The sequence below is a fragment of the Schistocerca serialis genome, chromosome 2 (genome assembly GCF_023864345.2).
Source record: "Schistocerca serialis cubense isolate TAMUIC-IGC-003099 chromosome 2, iqSchSeri2.2, whole genome shotgun sequence".
In the NCBI taxonomy this organism is placed as follows: domain Eukaryota; kingdom Metazoa; phylum Arthropoda; class Insecta; order Orthoptera; family Acrididae; genus Schistocerca; species Schistocerca serialis.
Genome location: NC_064639.1, coordinates 1,086,226,771 through 1,086,249,718, shown reverse-complemented (window position 1 = coordinate 1,086,249,718; position 22,948 = coordinate 1,086,226,771). Strand labels below are relative to the sequence as shown.

Here is a 22,948-nt window from a genome sequence, read left to right as displayed (position 1 = left end):
TTTGCACCACCAGCAAACATTAAAGGGGAAGGAAAAGAGATTATAAAAACTGTAGAGACATAGTTAACAGTTTTCCTAGTACGAAATAGAATCTTGAGTTAGTCTGACAGGACTATCCTGGAGTTACCTTTGTAATCCACAGAAATGCAAAGTATGTACCCCACAGCAAACTTAAATATTCCATAGTAATATTGAAGTATAAAAATATAGATAAGAAAAATCGTTAGACATTTTTAGCTAATGTTGGTCCTTTCAAGAATGTGGCTTACGTTTGAATGTGCATGAATTTTAATGAGCAGAGCTTGTCAGTTATGTTTTAATTTTGTAATCATGTATGACATTTTGAATTAAATCAACATAAAAGAAGATAAATTACATCGACTGTAATTCTGTGGCCTTGTTAAGGCTTTTGATTAAATGGGCAATAGGATTCTGTGTGGATAACCTACATGAACTGAGTCTTATCTTTATGAGAAAAAATACAGTGCCATATTGACAAACCTTGTTCCTAAGAGTAAAACTAAATTCAAAGCAAAGACTTGTGGCATTCACCTACTTTATTTCTTTATTTGTTGTCCTCGGTGTCGACGTACTGCATTGTTATACTGCCTGAAAAATGGGAGGTGAAAGTTCAACACTGATTACTTTAAATGATGTAGGCGACAGGTGCACAGCTGCATTTCACAGTTCTTCACTTTCACTGTTCTTCACAACCCCCCCCCCCCCCCTCCCCCAATGATACACAGTTATATGTCCAGTGCACTATTGTTTAACTTTCAATAAGCCTCATTAATAGGTTGCAGGTAAACACCCACATACCGCTACAATAGTTTACTGTTGAATATCTAAGAGCAGTAAAATCCTAACCCCACATTTCACAGTTCTTGTTGAATAAGAAGGTATGTATGGAACAGACACTGTCATTGTTTTAACACACAGCCTAATTGTGTTATTCTTATTTGACAGTTAAGTTGAAGCATTGTTGTTGTTCTAACCAACGCAGGTTTCTCGTCTGATATTACAATTAAAACTTAACTCATTAAATTAACTGAATACATTGAAAACTTCCTTCTTTTTAACAGTTTATCCTACCACAATGGTTAAGCCGAATTATTTGTTTAAATAATGAAATTAACATATATAGTTATGCAAACAATACTTTTGACAAAACTGTTAATTACTTTGGAATTAATGAAGGGCTGGCTTTGTTAACTTGTTATTGATTAGTGCCAAATAGATCCTTTAAGAATGCTATTAGTTGTTCTTCCAATATTTATAATTTGTACAGAATTTATATTTGTTTATAAGTCAACAAGAGAACTTAAGTTACGACACAATTAATGATTTCACCTCATAATGAAAGATACTAACTAGTAATAGTCAAAATAAATTAGAAAATCAGTAACAAACATAAAACTAAGCACAAAATTAGACCTGGTGTTATGTTCTTTAAAACTGGGAGCCAATCTTTCCCTTTTATGAAAATGCAGATTATACTCACTTACGTTAACGGTAATTAGTTTAAAGTGAAAAGGTGAATTGTAAGGAGGCAGATGGCAAAACAAGAGGGGAAGTAAAAATATCCCACCCTTGCTTTGTCACAGACTGTCTCATGTAAAGAGCATGTGTAAACAAATTAAAAAATAGCCTAGCTATGATAGTTAATTGTTAGTACTACCTACAGAGTTGGCTATCTACTTTAATACATAGTTTCAATATAATGGAAGGAAACATTCCACGTGGGAAAAATTATATATAAAAACAAAGATGAGGTGACTTACCGAACAAAAGCGCTGGCAGGTCGATAGACACACAAACAAACACAAACATACACACAAAATTCAAGCTTTCGCAACAAACTGTTGCCTCATCAGGAAAGAGGGAAGGAGAGGGGAAGACGAAAGGAAGTGGGTTTTAAAGGAGAGGGTAAGGAGTCATTCCAATCCCGGGAGCGGAAAGACTTACCTTAGGGGGAAAAAAGGACAGGTATACACTCGCACACACGCACATATGGATGGATATGTGCGTGTGTGCGAGTGTATACCTGTCCTTTTTTCCCCCTAAGGTAAGTCTTTCCGCTCCCGGGATTGGAATGACTCCTTACCCTCTCCTTTAAAACCCACTTCCTTTCGTCTTCCCCTCTCCTTCCCTCTTTCCTGATGAGGCAACAGTTTGTTGCGAAAGCTTGAATTTTGTGTGTATGTTTGTGTTTGTTTGTGTGTCTATCGACCTGCCAGCGCTTTTGTTCGGTAAGTCACCTCATCTTTGTTTTTATATATAATTAATACATAGTTTGGTTTACTTTGAAATTAATTTGCTAACTGCGAATTATTTTACTTCTGCTGTATTAGGGATAGATTTACTACCCAACAGTGACTTATGAAAATTTATGCCATACTAAGACTTGAATCCAGATTTCCTGCTTATTGTGAGCGGTCCCTGTAACCCCTTTGGCTATCCATGCACGCTCCTTGGACCAGCCCAAACTTCCATGCCTAATACAGCTGATGTCAAGCAATTTACAGTAAGTGAATTAATTTCGAAGTATTTCACACAGCTGTGGGTAATCAACAGTGTGTGTTCTTTCGTATGTGCATTTAGGTATTACAAACCTAGGCTGGCATGTGACGATAACAATATTGGTCTCTATTCCTCAGTGTCTCATTCTCCCTGCTGTGGAAATACAAGTAATGTTGCATGCATTAAGCGATGAATTTAGAGAACTATGATATAAGGATGTAGATGGTGTGATATATGGAAGTTTGGGTCAGTCCAGGAAGCGTGCATGGACAGCCAGAGTTGTTAAGGCGACTATTCACAATAAGCAGGAAATCTGGGTTTGAGTCCCAATATGGCACAAATTTTAATGTATCACTATTGGGTAGTAAATCTGTACCTTATATAGCTGATGTCAAACAAATTAATTTTGAACCATTTTGTACAGCTATGTACCGCAACAGTATCTGTTCTTTCAGATGTGCATGTTAGTTTGGCTTGTTTCTCATCCTGTATATTTTCCATCCTTTTGGGACCTATGGATCTTGATGAATGGATGACAACGTTGTCATTTAAATTGTCTTACACCTTGCAGTTTTTCTTTCTTACTCACTATTAACTAAATGCTTCCAAACTAAAACCAGTCACTAGTTTAGGAATTAGATGGTATTACCACTCACATGTCCCTGTGTGTTGTGATCTGAGAGAAGTATTTGATGTTAAATGAGGTGCCTGGACAAATATATTATCCAATATGTTTTTTATCTGCAGCTGTAAGATAAGTGCATGAACACCACTGCCCTGAATGAAGTAATTTCTTTCAGAGCAATTGAAGAAGTAGAAATGAATACACCCATTCAAAACTTTTGATCTCTAAACATTTCGAAACAGTTAAAGTTGGCCACAAAAAATATTTGAAATAAGTCACAGAGTTTTAACAGATGTTTAAACCCTTTTATTTGAAATTTGCATTCTCCACTGCAAAAAAAGAAGATTGTAGTTATTGTACATAACAGGCATCCTAATTATTTAGCATTTTTAAAAAGACATGTACAGTAGGCTTTTTGTAATACAGAAAGTGTTAATCACTTATTTTAAGTACAGTACAGTAGCAAAACATTCTTCCTTATTAAAATGACACTGTCCTCATAGTTAATACTACAGGAAGTAATAAACTGTCAGTACCAGCTGCATCAGCAGCATTATTATTTTTAGTCTGTGTGATTGTATTTGAACCAAAAAATGGAAGAACATTGAAATTTATGTTTTATATACACCACAGCTTTGAGGCACACCAACTGGATGTGAAAAATTGTTTTATTTTGATAACTACATTAAACTAGAAACATGCATCACAAATGATCATTCTCTGATCATCTCTCATTTTATAATGCTCACTGTCATTTATCACTTCTCTAAAGTAACTTATTTCTGCAGTGAAGCAACTATTGTCAGCCCTCTATATCCACAGCAAGTACAAAATAATGAATTTAAATACACAAATTGTTAAACTTACAAAAGCAAAGGCACAAAGTACAAATAAAAAATTAAAATCTGTATAAAACATCCTTTGTTAAATCACTCTAAAGCCATTCCTCAGCATCACAGAAAATTTGTAAGTACATCTGAAGCTTAGACTGGCACGTTTTCAAACGACTGCACTACATGACTGTACAGTGTAAATTATGTTACATAATTACCACAAGACATACAGTTGAATTCAAAATAAAATGCTTAAAATATGTAGATAACACTAAAACACTGTCCAAAAAACACTTAGAATATTGACAAACATACTCTTGTACTGTATCCTGATTGTTGATCTGTTTTTAATCATTTACTTTCACTACACCTGAAACATTCACTTTATGAAGACCCATTAGCTCCTACAATAATCAGTAGGGGTAATAATGTCTAACATTGACACTTTTAATTAGTACAACTCAATAATCATGCCACAGAAAAATATTTTGTGTCATTATACAAAATATCAGTCTTTTAGATAACAGTTGTAATTCCCTCTGCGTTACTGTCTTGTTATTTTACACAACAATAAATATTACACTCTGATATTCCCATCTCAAAATAATGGAAATAATTTTCAGTAGCAAATGACGTGCACTTTTAACAATTCAAATACTATTACTTTTATTACAGCCTTTGTACAATTCCACAAAATACAAAAGAAGTGTAGAAATAATCAAGTTATATACACAAGAAACATTTCAGTATTACATAACTTGAATAAAAGTCTCATGTCCCTTGCTTGCACTGCAAGCATTAATGTAAGCGTGATGCAATTTGATCAATAAGTGCATCAATTCTCTCGGAAGTGCCACGGAATTTTGTTGGCTCAGGACCAATCATCTGGATGAGCTGTGGCACATCTTGGCTCGCAATGTGACAGAAACGGGCAAGAGCTTTCATGCAACGGAATAAATGCTCTTCTGGAGGGCTGCTGTTGAAGAACTGCAGGAGTGCCATTGTCAACTCAACGGCTACATCATCAAACACCTAAAAAACGCACAATGGTGGTTTCATCAGTAAATACTTCAATAGGTTTTTAGGCTATCAATCAACAGTAATAGTGTCATTTTGAATCATAGTCCAGTATCTCATACTGGTGTTTATGCAAATTTAACTGACTGAACTAAGAAAACACTCCAGTACCACACTTCATTTCCACTAAAGGCTCAATCAGATAGTAAATGTAGGAAAAATACTTCTGTTGAGTAATATTAATTTCTAACAAACTCTTACTTGTAACGGATTACATGAAAGAAAATAAGTAAACCTTAATGTGAAAAAGAGACTTTTTTAAAATTAATTAAGAACTACTCTCACTTCAAGAAGAATGCAGTGTTAATATCCCCAACCATGACTGAAAGCCAATACCAATATATGAGCATAGTCTTTCATGCTGGTGTCCATTTAGGTAAAATTCTTCCCTGTATGTGACCATTCATTTATCATTATAATAGAGGGAAACTACCACGTGGGAAAAATATATCTAAAACAAAGATGATGTGAGTTACCGAACGAAAGTGCTGGCAGGTCGATAGACACACAAACAAACACAAACATACACACAAAATTCTAGCTTTCGCAACCAACGGTTGCTTTGTCAGGAAAGAGGGAAGGAGAGGGAAAGACGAAGGATGCGCGCGCCCACACACACACACACACACACACACACACACACACACACACACACACACACACACACACATTTATCATGTTTGACTTGGTCATATACACAGAAGAATTTTATTGAAACTTAACACCGACAGATTTTTAGCCAATAAAAATAGACACCCCTACACTCCTGCTGAGAGAGAGAGAGAGAGAGAGAGAGAGAGAGAGAGAGAGAGAGAGAGAGAGAGAGAGAGAGTCCACATGCACATGGATGTGATGGGAGAGTGTATAGGGGAAAGAAAGAGACTTTCTTTCATTAGAATGTAACATCCCACTGACATCAGAACATAGATGGAGCAATATGTAAGATGTGCAAGAATATAGGGAATATAGGAAGAATCGCCAATAGTCTTCTTGAAGGAAATAACATTTTAATATTAAACTTATATACTCCATGGAAAGCTTACAAGTGTATAGCAAGTTTTGAACCTGATTTCTACTGTAAAGTCTTTAAGATTGGTTGACTGGCTTGGAATTTTCACAGTTCAGCATTTCAAACAAAGTAACTCATATTTCAAATGAACAGGTAAACTGCTCAGAAAATCTGGTGGACAAAGCTTGATTCTCAAAAGATACATTGTTATTTTGACACTTTGCTTGTTTTTGTGTAACACACGGGAATGAAGAATTTTACAGTTCACTAATTATGCTACTGATGTATGTATCACAGAAGAAATGATTCCCAGATACTTTTACGTGCGTTTGAACTAATTTAATTTCTTTTTCATAGTCCTACTTGATTGGTATGCAGGTGGACACAAAACAGTTTAAATTCATGGAGTACTGTTTTCTGAATTTTTGTACAGTAATTTCACAGCTAATTGAGATTTCACAAGGTGTAAGGCAAGACACCCAGTAATAATATTATTTCACCCTCTACCACTCCTCCCAAAAATTCTGAGGGAAGTACTCATGTCTTTATTTTCTCTAATCCCTTCATCTTCTTGCTACACTTCTAGCACCACATGTATCAAACTTATGTTAATACAGGTACCAAAGATTTTAATAGAAACCCTTTGCATGTTGTTAAAGGCTTTTTCCTTGGTGGGAGGACTGGAAAGGGGTACATTCAGCCTCATTTTGCCAGTTGAGGAGGTAACTGAATGACAAGTAGTGGCTTCAAGGTCTGGTATGTTGGCATCATGGCTAGGAGAGTGGTGTACATGCTTCATGGAAGAGGTCGACACGGAGGCTGGCCGACAACCCTTGTGCTTTCAGAGCCTGGAAGAGGAGGTTCTTTGTTTTCTTTTTTTCCCATGACATTAATGACATTCTTGAAGATTTCACTGGAGATTGTTTAGCATGTAGTCTCTAAAGTCAACAGGATAGAGTTCTTATGAATTATAAGTCCTTAGAGCATTTTCTGTTTTTGCAGTCAATCAGTAAGAGCCTCAAATGCACAAGCAAAATAAATGCTGAACTACAGAAAGTCCTGTAAGCTGTTTCTTTTGTATAAAATAGGTAGTTGTACACAATTGTTGCAGTGCATTCCACATCACTGTAATATCTTCCATACTAAAATTTCATTATAGTACTATTTCAACAGATCCACACAATACAAAACAATATGTTGAAAAAACTTTTTTTTTCATTCACACCTTCTAAGAATGGAGGAAAGAAATACAGTAGAAGAAGAATGGGTAGCTTTGAGAGATGAAATAGTGAAGGTAGCAGAGGATCAGGTAGGTAAAAAGACAAGGGCTAATAGAAATCCTTGGGTAACAGAAGAGATATTGAATTTAATTGATGAAGAAAATATAAAAATGCAGTAAATGAAGCAGGCAAAAAGGAATGCAAATGTCTCAAAAATGAGACCGACAGGAAGTGCAAAATGGCTAAGCAGGGATGGCTAGAGGACAAATGTAAGGATGTAGAGGCGCATATCACTAGGGGTAAGATAGATACTGCCTACAGGAAAATTAAAGAGACCTTTGTAGAAAAGAGAACCACTTGCATGAATATCAAGAGCTCAGATGGAAACCCAGTTCTAAGCACAGAAGGGAAACCAGAAAGGTGGAAGGAGTATATAGAGGATCTATATACTGGCGATGTTCTTGAGGACAATATTATAGAAATGGAAAAGAACGTAGATGAAGATGAAATAGGAGATATGATACAGCGTGAAGAGTTTGACAGAGCACTGAAAGACCTAAGTCGAAACAAGGCCCCGGGAGTGGACAACATTCCATTAGAACAACTGATAGCCTTGGGAGAGCCAGGCATAACAAAACTGTAATATCTAGTGAGCAAGATGTATGAGACAGGTGAAATACCTTCAGACTTCAAGAAGAATATAATAATTCCAATCCCAAAGAAAGCAGGTGTTGACAGATGTGAAAATTACCAAACTATCAGTTTAATAAGCCACGGCTGCAAAATACTAACACGAATTCTTTACAGACGAAGGGAAAAACTGGTAGAAGCCGACCTCAGGGAGGATCAGTTTGGGTTCCGTAGAAATGTTGGAACGCGTGAGGCAATACTGAACCTACAACTTATCTTAGAAAATAGATTAAGGAAAAGCAAACCTACGTTTCTAGCATATGTAGACTTAGAGAAATCTTTCTACAGTGTTAACTGGAGTGATCTCTTTCAAATTCTGAAGGTGGCAGAGGTAAAATACAGGGAGAGAAAGGCTATTTACAATGGTTGTAGCCTATCCCCGATATTATTCAATTTGTATATTGAGCAATTAGTAAAGGAAACAAAAGAAAAATTCGTAGTAGGAATTAAAATCCATGGAGAAGAATAAAAACTTTGAGGTTTGCCGATGACATTGTAATTCTGTCAGAGACAGCAAAGGACCTGAAAGAGCAACTGAACAGAATGGACAGTGTCCTGAAACGAGGATAAAAGATGAACATCAACAAAAGCAAAATGAGGATAATGGAATGCAGTCAAATTAAATCAGGTAGATCACATAACTAATGAGGAGGTATTGAATAGAACTGGAGAGAAGATAAATTTGTGGCACAACTTGACTAGAAGAAGGGATCAGTTGGTAGGGCATATTCTGAGGCATCAAGGGATCACCAACTTAGTATTGGAGGGCAGTGTGGAGGGTAAAAATCATAGAGGGAGACCATGAGATGAATACACTAAACAGATTCAGAAGGATGTTGGTTGCAGTAGGTACTGGGAGATGAAGAGGCTTGCACAGGATAGAGTAGCATGGATAGCTGCATCAAACCAGTCTCTGGACTGAAGACGACGACGACGACGACGACAACGATGACAACAACAACAACAACTTCCAGGAAATATTGAATTTCTAGTTTTCTGATGCACTTTTTTTTTCAGCTCATGACTCATATGTATGTATCACTCCCAATTTATTTCTTGAAGTGTCATGCCTTACACTATGTAGGCCTTTGACCCTACTATGTTATCATATGTTTCACTTTCTTTGTCTTGAGAGGCAGTGAATTTTTTCATTAGTATTTCTAGAAATTTACAAGCTTATGTAATTTTTCATCATTGTCATAGAGTAATAAAAAATATTCGAGTGATGAGTTGCAACAGAGCTCTCCATGACATCACCTCAAAACAAGTGGATATGATGCTCATACTTGGGACCACATAAATAAAAGTTGATTTAAATTGAAAATAGTTTTGTCTTAACATTAATTAATTTGGATCACTGCTGTGAACAAATGAGAAACTTCAATACCAGCCCATGTAGTGCACAAGTTGTAAAAGTGGCATTTGACTGCAGGTCATTGATCTGCTAATTTCCTATTATGAAAATTGATGATAATAAACTGAGAAAAAAGCAGTGCTTTTATCATTTTGTAATCAATACCTCATCATATTAAAGCACAGAATATAATTTCTTTTATCTACTGATGATGTCAAACTTTTACTACAAAAAGGATGGAAAGACTCATCACTAAAGGAAGTCTACCACAAGAGAGACATATTTATGTCTACCTTTAATGGCACTGAAACTCATGGGAGTATCTCTTTTTTAGGCTAAGATCAGTGTCCAGTGATTTGACATTGAATGACATTAAGCTTAATGAGAAGCTCAGACAGGCAGGTACTAGAAATGTTAAAATATAGCAAGATTCTCATAAAAGAACAGTGAAAAATAATGGTAACATGTCAAAAGAATCTCATAAAAACACAGTAAAAAATCATCATCATTGTTCTGCCTAAAGGCAGGTTTTCACATGGTAGTTCTCCAGGCTGTACGGTCTTCTGCCATCCTCTTCAGGTCTGCATAACGTCCTCTTCCCTTTATGTCGTCTATCGTCTTGTATCTCCTTCTTCCTCTCAGTCTTCTCCCACAAACCAATCCTTCCAAAGCATCTACTAGCAAGCACTCCCTTCTCAATGAATGTCCCAACCAGTTCTTTTTCCTTTCTCTTACAACCTTCAGCAGACATCTTCTCTCACCAACCCTTTCCAATACTCTTTCATTACTCACTCTTTCCATCCAGCTTATTCTCTCCATTCTCCTCCACATCCACATCTCAAATGCTCCTACCTTTTTTCATCCTCTCATCTCAGTGTCCATGCTTCTGCCCCATATAGTGCCACACTCCAGACAAAACATTTGCCAAGCCTTTTCCTTAGTCCTTTATCTAATTTGCCACATAAGAGTCTCCTCTTTCTGTTGAATGACTCCTTCGCTATGGCATTCGAGTTTTCACCTCCTGGTGGCATCTCAAGTCTTCAGTTATTGTGCTTCCAAGATATTTAAATTCACTTACTTGGCTAATGGTAGATTGTCCTATTTTAATATTGGACAGTCTGTGTCTTGTACTGATGACCATACTCTTTGTCTTTGCTGTGTTTATTTGCATCCCATATTCCACACAAGCTTCATTCAGATCATGGAAATAGAAAGAGCGGATGGTACTTTAGCAGAAGAACCACAGGAGGTTTTGAACAGATGGCAAGAATATATTGAATGCCTGTAAAAGGGGGATGAAATGCAAAGTGAAATTGAGGTTGAAGAGGAGCAATATGTGCCGGAAGATGGAAAGGGATTTACCATATTGGAAGCAGAAGTAGTAAAGGTGCTGAAGGAGATGAAGGCACGTGGGATAGATGATTTGCCAGCAGAACTGTTGAAGAGTCTGGGAAACAAGGCAAGAAAAGAAATAGTCTACCTCTGTAACGAGATATACGACAAAGGGGAATGGTCTGAGGACTTCGCTGCAACAGTTATGATATCAATAGAGAAAAAGAGAAACACTAAAAAATGTGAAGAGCACCGGACCATCAGTCTTATTTCTCAAGCAGCTAAAGTCTTGCTGAGAGTGTTGAATAGAAGGTTATATGGCAAGCTGGATAGAGGGATTGCAGAGGAGCAGTTCAGATTTAGAAGAGGAAAAGGAACAAGAGATGCTATTGGCCTGCTAAGAACTATAGGGGAAAGATATACAGTAAAACATAATGTTTATATATTGCATCAGAATATCAGGGGTTTAGGAAACAAAGTAGATGAGCTTCTTGTTTGTGTAGAAGATTTAGACACTGAGTGTGGAAGAGATGTACTATGCTTGTCTGAACATCATACAGTCACACATATGGAAAGGTAAATGTAGGTGGATATCAGCTTTCAGAGCATGTAAGTAGAGGGACTACAGGGAGAAAGGACTTGTGATATGTTAAAATTTATCATAGTGTGGAAAAATTTAAGAACTGAAAAATTTTATGAAGAGCAACATATAGAAGTATGTGTATGTGAGCTCAAACTAAATAATGATACATTTATAATAGCATCTATGTACAGGACCCCACTGGGAAATTTTCAGCTATTTTTGAAAAACTTGGATTCTTTGTTGCACTGTCTGTCAGTCAGAGGGAAGCAAATCATTGTTTGTGGGGATTTCAATGTAGATTTTCTGAAAGAGTCTGATAGAAAGCTTGACCTTGATGTATTACTTGGTTATGACAATTTGATGTCAGTTACTGATTTTCGTACTCAGGTAGTACAGGAAAGTAGCACAGTGTAAGATAATGTTTTTATAGATCAGCATAAATTTAATCAAACAAAAACTTTTCCTGTTAAGTGTATGACATAGCTAGTTACAATATATGACTTATCTCCATACAGTAATGCAAAACAGTCCAAAAATAGTGTGTTCAATTAAACATTTAAGAATTGCAAATTTTAGGGAAAGCTTACAACAGTTAGACTGGGATAAGGTGTACAGGGAACCTGATGCTAATTTAAAATTTAATCTATTACATGATATCTTTGTGAGTATATTTGAAGACAGTTTCCATAAGAAAACAGTGAAACATAACTGTAAGAAACCATCTAAAAATTCATGGCTTACTGAAGGCATAAAAATATCTTGCAAAAAAGGAATGTATCTTATAGCTAGGAGGAGTAATGATCCAGAAACAGTCAAACATTACAAAAACTACTGCACCCTTCTAACGAAAGTTATTAAGAAGTCCAGAAGTATGTGCATTATGCTTGGGATTAGCACCTCAGATAATAAAATTAAAACAATTTGGAGTTAACAATTATTTGTATATAACAATCATTTGTATCAAATATTCCACAAAAGTGTGTAATCAGCGTAACAGCTGCAGTCCACTCTACTGGAATATTGTTAAAAGGGAAGCAGGGCAACCGAGAGCACAGAAAGACTGTATTGCTATCAAGCTCAATTAAAAGTTTGTTAACAAAAAGAAGTAGAAATATTTTTAATAATCATTTTTTAAGTGTTGGTAGAGAAAACAGGATCCACCTACTTATTAGAAAATGCAAGGCTGTATGAGGAAGAGGCAATACCTATGCAATTTGATAAAACTGAAATTCAAACCACTTTTCCTACTGAAATTAGGAAAATAATAAATTCACTCCAAAGTAAAAGCTTGCATGGAACTTGTTGTGACTGACAATTTGCAATTTTTTCACAAACACAACTTTATTAATGTAAGTTTACAAGGTTGATGACTGAACAACAAACAAAAGGTAACAATAACGATGCCAGTAAAAGTCTCCTAATGGAGGCAAACAAAAGTTCACTTCTAATTTTCCACAAAGGTTTGTGGCAACACACACACACACACACACACACACACACACACACACACACACACACACACAGAGACAGTCCAATTCAGATTATTCACATCTGTTACACCAATAAAAAATACTTTGGGGTAATTTGTTCTAGTTGGGGTAGATAACTGCACAAATCTCACTGCTTTAAAAACAAATACACACATCAGATATTAAAATAAATCCACTCAAAATGCAAGTAAAATTTGCAGTGCAGGATAAGATAAGTGATTTACTTCTCCTGGATATCCCTCAACTTTTTATTTTATAGGTCATCCATGTCAATAACAATTGTTTGTATCTAGTATTTGTATTTGTTGTCTACACAGCTAGTTTTGTATTGGTCTTTCAAACACAATCTTTATAACACATTTACATTACTACAGATGAGAAAAGTACATTGAATAATAGTCAAGTATTAAGTGTGATGCCAAAGCTGAATTTTAAGGTTATGCTAAACAGCATTTCATTATCTAATCATGCACCTAAATGTTAATCTCTTCATTACAATAATTCCAGATAGCACTATATTGCTCCTACTGGTTATTTTGTATTTATTAAAAGATACACTGCCTCAGAGTATTCACAAAATTCTCTGTAGATAATGTCTTTGTTTAAGCATTGCTACTGCATAGATATACACACACACATTCCAGGTTATGTTCATAGTCGAAACAGGCAAGCAATGCTTAAAGTTTCATAACAAAAACAATGAGGCTAACAGAATTACAGCAGAATGTAATTTATACTCTCACAGCTTACTGGTAAATAAAATTTAAGCTGACCACATTAAAAACTAACATTTCAAATTAGCTTTGAACACAGCTATCAAAGCAACATCATCTTAAATCAAGAATTTAAAGTGATGCAACTGACCATTTACTAAAACCAGGACACTTGTGGAACAATTATTAAATTACTGCCAGAATTGAAAGTTTTACAGATACTGAAAACTTAAATACTTGATTGAAGTATTAAAGTGGTGGTATTTTTATGAAACTCTGAAAACCAAAAACAGAAATGTAAATGTTTGGGCATTAAGAAAAATGTAATTGTTATTAATTCACACTGTTGACTGTTAACAATTTCTGAACTGGTAATGTATTTCAAGGTGGTGATAAACAGAAACATGTACTCAGTGAGTGTTACTTGTGTAAAAAGAAAAAAGAAGAAACCACGAGCTTTTCAAGTGCTGTTCTGTATGTTTTTTCAAATTAAAAGATAATCTCATGATACTACATGCCAGCTGTGGCATGTTTTGAACATTAATTGCTGACCTCCTTGTTACTGAATACTGTTCCAATTTAATATTAAAATAGTCCTAGTAAAAATATTAAAACACCTAGAGATGATGATGGTCAAACTGAAGCTTAGATACCAATGAAAATGTAGCCCTATCCACAAATAAATTTCTCATTGTTTGACATGACTTTTACTCCATAGACAGACAGATGTATTTCCCTTTTCATTCACTGTCTCATCAAAAACGAAATCCCTCGAAGTACCAAATCATACACAGTTCACAAGTACAGAAGAGGAATGGCTGTCAATTTGTACACAGGAACATCCTGCAATTTACTCAGGATGGTTTAAGAAACCTACAGTAAACACTTGTCCGGTCAGCAGGTCCAAGATGTGAATTTGTTTTGATTTTCTAACATTGCTACATCACACAAATCAATGCAATGAAACTGGTGCTCTTTGAATATAATTATGTAAAAATAACAAGCAGAATTAAAGAAGACTTAATCTCTGGCCAGTACTTATATTTAGCATGAAATTCCAAGTACTTCTGAAAGACACACTTACAACACCTAGCTTCCAGAAGTTTTATATTTCCTCCCCAAAAAGGAAGAAGGATGGTTCACGAAAGATTGGAAAACATATGCAGATCTCTAAGATGCTAGGTTTAGAAGGATCTACACCCAAGGACAGTAAGACAAAGATGAAGTGCAAGGTATTGAAGGTTTTGGATGGAGCAGGACAAAGACAGAAGCTGGGTAACAATAACCCAGCTTCAGTACATCAGAGATAAGGATAGAATAAAGATGTATTAAACACAGAGAGTAATAATAAATGGAATGAGTTCTACAATTATGACATACGAGAAAATGGAAAAGAACAGGGGATGGTGGGGGATGAGACAGGAAGAAAACAGAGAGAGAATGATGGATGAAAGCAAACAGCAAGAGAGTAAATAATTGAGGAAACACTACAGGGTGAGCCACTCCCAACCTGAGGTCTATTGACCTGTCCTTGTTTTCCAGTTTTACCAAATCTATCCCCCTCCCTCCATTCACAATATCTGCATTTACATCTATACTCTGTGACATGCATGGCAGAGGGTATGCCCCATTGCACTGGTTATTAGGGATTGTCCCCATTATATTCAGGTATGGAGTGTAGGAAGAATGATGGTTTAAATGCCTTTGTGTGTGTTTTAATTATTCTAGTCCTGTCCTCATGAGCCCTATGGGAGCAATGTGCTGGGGGTTGTAACATATCCCTGGAGTCGTAATTTAAAGCCACTGCTTGAAACTTTGTAAGTAGACTTTCTTGGGATAGCTTACATCTATCTTCTAAAGTCTGCCAGTTCAGTTTCTTCAGCATTTCTGTGGGACTCTGTCATAGGTCAAACAAACCTGTGACCATTCATGCTGCTCTTCTCTGTATACATTCAATATCCCCTGCTAGACCTATTTGGTATGGGTTCCACACACTTGAGCAATATTTTGGAATGGATCATATGAGTGATTTGTAACCAATCTCCTTTGTAGACTCACTGCATTTCCCCAGTATCCTATAAATAAAGCAAAGTCCACCACTTGCTTTACCCGCAACTATGCCTACGTGATTGTTCCACTTTACGTCTCTACTAAGCCAGATATTTGTATGAATTGGTGTTCATTGATATTATAGTCATAGGATACTACATTTTTTTCATTTTGTGAAGTACACAGATTTATGTTCCTGAACGTTTAAAGCAATGTGTCAATCTTTGCACCACTATCAAATGTTATCAAGATCTGACTCAGTATTTATGCAGCTTCTTTTCAGGCAGTATTTTGTTATGGATAATTGCGTCATGTGCAGAAAGTCTGAGGTTATAATTAAACAACAGAAACTCCATATAGGAATATCAGGCATATAGGAAAAGGCTACTTTTACCATAAGGATTACATGTTAAGTTGCAAACAGGCACAATCAAAAGACACTTACATATAAGCTTTCACCACAGCCTTTGTCATTCATACAAGCAAGCACACATCATGCACACGACTACCAACTCTGGAATCTCGGGCCAGAATGCGTTCTGCCTCAGCCACTGGAGTTAGCAGTCATAAGCTATAGGTGTGCTTGCTTGTGTGAATGAATGGTGTGTGTTTCTTTTTTTCTGACGAAGGCTGTGGCCAAAAGCTTGTGTGTAAGTGTCTTAATTGTTCCCATCTGCACCTTAATCTGTCATCTTTATGACAAGTAGTGATCTATCTTTTCCTTGTTCAGGTAACAATTAATAGTGTCCACCAGGTAATTAACATACAACATGAACAGGAAGGCTCCAAAAGCACTTCCCTAGGGCACCTCTGGAGTTACTTTCATATCTGGCAATGACCTTTCCATCCAAAATAACATTATGCATCCTCCCTACCAAAATATCCTCAATTAGTCACAAATTTTTGCTTGATACCCCAGGTGATCATACTTTAGATAATAAGCATAGATATGGTACTGAGTCGAATGCTTTTCAGAAATCAAGGAATGCTGCATCTACCTGAATGCCTTCATCCAGAACTTTCAGTATGTCGTGAGGAAATTGTGAGCTGGGTTTCATATGATCGACATTTTCAGAGTCTGTTCTGTCTGGCATTCAGGAAGTCATTTTGTTCAAGAGGTCTCAATATGTCTGACATCAGGATATGTTGTGTAAGGTAGATAAAGTTTTCTTCTACTTTTGTTTCTATTGGCAATTATTATGAATCTCTCCTATTGAAGTTAAGAACTGACAAGCCATTTTGCCTTCTTGTAATTTTAAAAATAACTGGTGGCGGAAGATATGAAAACTGTGCTAAACGTTATTTAATTATTTCAATATAAATAACTGTTTAGACATGAGCTGGGTTTTTCTTTATCATGAGGTATTCTGCAAATCTTGAATTGAAAAGCTTATGATAACAACAAGAGCCTATGAGTAACACTTAAATGGCGAGTACCGTAACTCATCATTTGTAAGACTGATGTGCACTATTGTGCAAAACTTAAGAATGAAATTAACTTTCGCATGATGTGTCAGTGCCAAGTAACATAGCTCAATGTAACTTGAACCACAGATAGATAGAACACTGCAGTATAGTACTGAAGGGGGAAAAAAAAAACTGCAAAGAGATGTACAGAAATGACACTTTTATTCAAAGACAGTAACTACACTGAAGACATCACAATTCACTTGGTCCCCTGGACAGTACAAAAGATGGGACATGGTTCTTAATAAGATGTGTGATCACCACGGGTGGCAATGTATGCTCTACAATGTGTAATGTATGCTCTACCATGTGCTCTCATCCTGACAACATGGTTGGTGAAGTCTTGTAGTAGGGTGTTCCATTCCTCCACAAGCGCAGCTGACAACTGCTGGAGAGTTGGTGACGCATGCGGACATACTGCAGTATGTTTCCCCAATGCGACCCACTATGTGCTTGATGAGATTCTAGTGCGGGGGAGGGGGGGGGGGAGGGGGGAGGGGGGATGGGCAGGCCAGTTCATTTTTCTGAATATCCTCTCATTACAAGAATTCCTCCATCTACACTGTTTGATGTGATCACACACTGTCATCCATAAAAATGAAGTCATGGCCAAATGCTTCCCCGATGCAACTGGTGAAGGAGTACAGTGTTACAACAATGCACCCAGGAACATTGTCGAACTTGACAGTATTGGTGGTACACGTGATATGATGTTGGGACAAATAATGCTGCAAGGGTGTACTGACCTCCAAATCTTTGAGCACAGTACACTCATCAGTCAACATTATTGTGACACTCCTCCTTCCCCATGTACATTTTCCAATGGTGTATTCTACCCTGACTTCATTTTGATGGATGACAGTGCACGACTGCACCAAACTGTGCAGGTGGAGCAGCACTTGGAATGAGAGGTTATTTGGTGAATGGATTGGCCTGCTTATTGCTCTGACTTAAATCCCATCGAGCACATGTGCTATGCATACCTGCCAAGTTTTCCTGGAAAATCTCCAGTTTTTGGGGTAGTCTTCCGGTTTTCTGGATGAAGATCATTTTTTTCCAGATTTTCAACTTCCGGGCTTGTTCCTGCCCTCTGCATATCGCATTTCAATTTTGACTTCTGATAATAGCTGCTATTCTGAGATGCATCTTAGAAAGTCAACCTATAGCATTATCGATAATGCCTTCTCACAGAATATTGCTGCGCTTTAGTCATTAGCTCTGTGTATTTGAAACACCGCCGGTGAAAGTTGATCGAACGTTCTATCAATAATCACATATCACAGATTACCACCGCATGCTCTTTGTGCTTTGACTGCATGTTAGCGAGAAAGCTTTGTTTATGCTTCCTTTTATGCGGTGTTTGCTGTATGTTCTGAAAGAAAAACTGCTTATGCTTTTCTCTTCAGGCTTAAACATGGCACACTGTGCTTTCCTGTGTGCTGTCATTCCTGTATTTGAGAATCTCAGTTCTGCACTTCAGAGTACTTTCCCTCAAATGCATAAATTGTTAGAACTAATGATGAACCTATTACAGCAGCTTCTTTCCAGGGTTGTTAAACCTAAAGTTATAAAAAGTTCACTGTTACAGAAAGTTCAGTACCATCTTGCTGAGAATCAAAGACAATGATCATCTAGTTATTGGTGTTCAGACAATGAATTTGGTGAAGAAACTTAATGATAAAGACAAATCAACATTCTTTTCGTCGTCAGGGATTACTTCTGCTCTGCATGTGATTATATCATAAACAAGCCGCCCCCCCCCCCCCCCCCCCCCCCCGCCTAAGGGGAAGTCTGAAGCATGCAAAGGTTGCAGAAGTTTCCAGAATTGAGGATGGCAAGTTTTCTTCTGCAGAGTTTCTTGTAGAAAGGTTTTCATCATTGCTGCTGAGGAAGGGAATTCAGTCAGCTGAGGATGCAATGAATGTGCTTCAGAGCCAATTTGTGACTGAGCATTCGTGGAGCTGATGATGTTCCTAAATATGATAGGTTATCCAGGCTAATGCTTTCGATTTTGACTCTACCGCACAGCAGTGCTGAGTGTGAGCGTGTGTTCAGCTTGGTGAAGAAGAATCGGAATCAGTTTAGGTCCTCCATGTCGAATGAAACCTTGGGATCCATTTCTGTTTTGAAAACAAGAAGCAGTGGTCCATGTTATGTGAATAGTTTTCCTTCAGAATTTCTGAAGAAAACGAAAAAAGCTATTCATCTTCATCTCTCCTCCACAACCTGAGTTGAAATATAGCCAGTGTTCTGTGCACTTGAGAAAATTTTTTAAATAAGTGTAAATAAATGTTCAGTTAAGTAGTTTCGACAGTGTCGTTCATATTGTGGCTTGCAAGATCAGAAAAGCTCATTTTTGTGTATTGTGTCAACTTTTCCCAATGTTAAGTGACAACAAATGAACACTTATCAGCAAGTAACTTGTGTAAGTACCCAACTACAGAGTTTGAAAATGTGATCGTACCATGTGGCCTACATTACATGTGTTAACATTATTTGTAATCTCTTACTGTGTTGTCTTTTCTCGGTATGTCTGCCCCATTAGATGAACGATCATATCAGCGTGTTGCATTACCATGCATGGGGGCCTGGGTCCGATTCCCGGCTGAGGAGGGAGATTTTCTCCCCTCAGGGACTGGGTGTTGTGCTGTCCTCGTCATCATTTCATCCCCATTGTCGACGCGCAGGTCGCCTAATGTGGCATCACACTCAATATGACCTGCACATGGCGGCCGAACTTCCCGACTGGGAACTCCCAGCCACTAACACTATATGCTCATTTCCATTTTCTCGCAATGCTTGAACACCTTGTGACGCATGTATGCATTAAATTATTGTGATTTGGGATCTTACAGATTTCTGTTTTTGAAAGTTGGCAGGTATGGCTATGTGTTGGAGAGTTGTTCCAAAGCATGTTCACTTGCACCAATGGTGATAAAGCAGCTATCAGCCACACTGGTAGAGGAATGGAACACTTTACCACCTGCACTCCTTACCAACTTTTTGGCCAGCATGGGAGCTCATTGTAGAGCAACCACTGCAGTCCTTCGTGATCACACCTTTTGTAATCCACAGAACCATCAAGAATAACAGTGATTTCAGTGTAATTACTGTCTTTGAAGAAAAGTGTCAATTCTGTTAATCTCATTGCATATTTCTTTCAGCTACTTTCTGTACTAGGCTGAAAAGTTCATTCTATAAATGGAAGTTTCATCAAGCTATTTTGCTTGGATGCGATACATCATGTGAAATTTGGTTTCATCCTTAAGTTTTGCATACTAGTGTAGAAACAATGTAAAGCCACAGTCCTATACACCTTGACCACTGCATGCCATAGAGACTTAGATGATATGTATTCTAGTGGATGTGTTTATACCTTCTCAATGCAAATATGTTTCACAAATTTAACCAGAAAACAAACATAAGATATGTCTTGATTTTTCTATGCATTGAGTTAATGCTTTGAGGATGCTACAGTGATAATTCACCAAGTAACTCATGAAACCAAAAATAAATCTTAAAGGATAAAAATGCTTACTATTAGTGTAATTTCATATAATAAGCAAGTCTGAAGAGAATGGTCGAAGTTATGCAAAAATTAAGAGAACCTTTATTATTTGCAGGGAAAGTATGCCAAACAGTAAAAGCAGCTAGATAAACGAATTGTGTTAGAAAGTTTTGTTACTGATGTGATAATGACATCCAGCTGAATACCTTTGACTTGCATCCACGGGGTAAAAGTCTTCTAAGATTTTTGTTTATGCTCATTCTCTGAAAAATGGAATTGAAATAATCCTAAGAATGTCAATCCCAGATTTACCTCAAATAATATAGAATCACACCACAAAAGTTAAATCTGTTTTAATTACAATTTATTTTCAGTGATAATGTTGGTTAGACCCTGTGTACCTTGAATGACTTTCCTGTCAACAGAGAAAGTGTGTTGACTGATATACATACAGCAATTATTAACAGGTGCATCATTCCACTTGCATCAGATCCAGCATAAAGCTACAGGTATGATTCAGAACACTACTTAGTCAATGCATGAGTGAAAGCAGTGGAGCAAAACTGAGATGTTAAGTGGTGGCATGCCTACATGTGGGGCAGATACCGACCACAGTCTTTACCTCCTTGCAGGCCAAGTTGTGGATAATGGCTGAGCCTCGTTCTTGCAGCAATGGAATATCTGAGAGGAGAGAATGAACAGCCACCTTCGTTGTAACACGTATGTTACTAATAGTTCGCCCACAGTATTCCCACTCTGAGATGTACAAAAGCCACTCTGAACTGCTCAAGTTTTCAAACATGTTACAAATCTGAAATCAAAGGAAAAAAAATCACACACATTTTAAAACTAATGGTTCAAGAAGACATTTTCATAACATTAAGGGGAAACATATTCATGGATGTTGTCTTCGACCACTCATTTTTGAAATATAATGTGCATGAGAATTAATTATAATATTAGTATGTGACAAACAGTTGCAAAATGATTACAGGTAGAGTAAAATCTCTGAATGTGGAATCAAACTGGACTTATCTTTTAGAAAGGAGCCTTTCTGGCACTTGTCTTAAGCAATTTAGGGAAAGGACAAAAACCTAAATCTGGATGGAAACATCATTCCCAATCATTTCCAAATGTTGGTCGAGTGTCTTAAGCACTGCACCCACCTCAGTTTATATCAGAGATGACAGTAATTATTACACTTACCTTATATTTGACAATCTCAAATTGTTTGTTAATAATAAATCCTTTTCTTTTTGTTAAACACTTATTTTGTGTTTCATTCAAACAACACTTCAGTTTGTACAAGAGAATTAAATCAACACATGTGTGAACATAAAACAGAATAGCATATTTCTAGCTTTGCATGGAATCAGTCATCAAGTAATGAAAATTTAATAGTCAGCAGTAGCCAGCACCTGAAAGTAAATCAAGATACTCACAAAGAGTGCAAGGGATTCCTGTTCTGCCTGTGTTAGTCTGTCCACATCATGTGCATAATTCATTAGAACATGCTCTCGACGGTCTTGGTGCAAGAGAAGTATGACATCATCTTTGAGTGCAGCTGCTGCTAGTAAGTTTAACAAATGTACTCGTACTTCTGGATTGAGAGATGTATCATGAAGTACACGACCTGAAACAAAAAAATGAGTGCACGTTATTAATACACTAATCAAATAAAAATTATTCTGGAACTTTAGATAGAAACCACTAAATAATATGTTATGTAATTTTAGTTACATTCTTATGATTCAGTGTTATTGTTGAACTAGCATGGCACGAAACTGAAAGATGCCATGATTTAAAGAGTCCAGGTAACAACACACTGATTAAATGAAGGGAAAAGTTATTGTCAGGCTTGTAGAAAAGACTGATAATGTTGCAGGCTTTTGGACAAACCATTTTCATTTTCAAGAGCTACAGAGTATACACACACATACATATACATGTGTGGCTACAGTGCCCCATTTACTACATTTGTGCTGACATTACATCTAGACTTTGGTGAAGGAAAGAATATGGATGATTCAGGTTTAACATTCCATCGACATCAAGGTCAATAGAGATGAAGCACAAGCTCAGAATGTTTCAAGGACGGGGATGAAAATTGGCCATGCCCATTCGATAGAACTACCCTGGCCTTAACCTGAAGTGATTTAGGGAAATCACGGAAAACGTAAATCTGGATGCCAGGACATGGATTTGAACTGTTGGTCCTCCCAAATGTGAGTCCACTGTGCTAACCACTGCACCATCTTGGTCGATCCTGAGCTGAAGGGTTATGTTAGCTGTAAAGTGGGTGAGGGGAGAAATGAAGTGGGGAGTGGGAGGCAATGTGAGGAAAAGAAGCTCACAGTTTAGAGTGAGAGGTAATAAGTACAAGGAACTCTCCCTCCCAATGCCTATCCAACTCCAAATCCAACATCTCATTTCTTACACTATAATGACTTGCATCCTTACATATAATTACCTCCCCTT

At 37.0% G+C, this 22,948-nt stretch overlaps 1 protein-coding gene across 4 annotated transcripts in view; it reads right to left on the bottom strand.

Moving 5' to 3' along the window:
• Positions 1-3,428: 3,428 nt before the first annotated feature.
• The window catches only part of LOC126458529 (uncharacterized), a 293,197-nt gene continuing 273,677 nt past the window's right edge, over positions 3,429-22,948 (bottom strand). For 2 of the 4 annotated variants that reach the window (XM_050095629.1, XM_050095633.1), the window contains exons 8-11: positions 21,913-22,103; positions 21,093-21,281; positions 20,677-20,733; positions 3,429-5,010 (exon numbers count right to left, since the gene is read on the bottom strand). In XM_050095629.1, the coding sequence (XP_049951586.1) occupies positions 4,777-5,010; positions 20,677-20,733; positions 21,093-21,281; positions 21,913-22,103 (671 nt within the window). In that variant the 3' untranslated portion in view covers positions 3,429-4,776. Of the gene's footprint in view, positions 5,011-20,676; positions 20,734-21,080; positions 21,282-21,912; positions 22,104-22,948 lie in introns of all 4 variants that reach the window. The other 2 variants (XM_050095630.1, XM_050095632.1) reach the window with 2 other exon arrangements.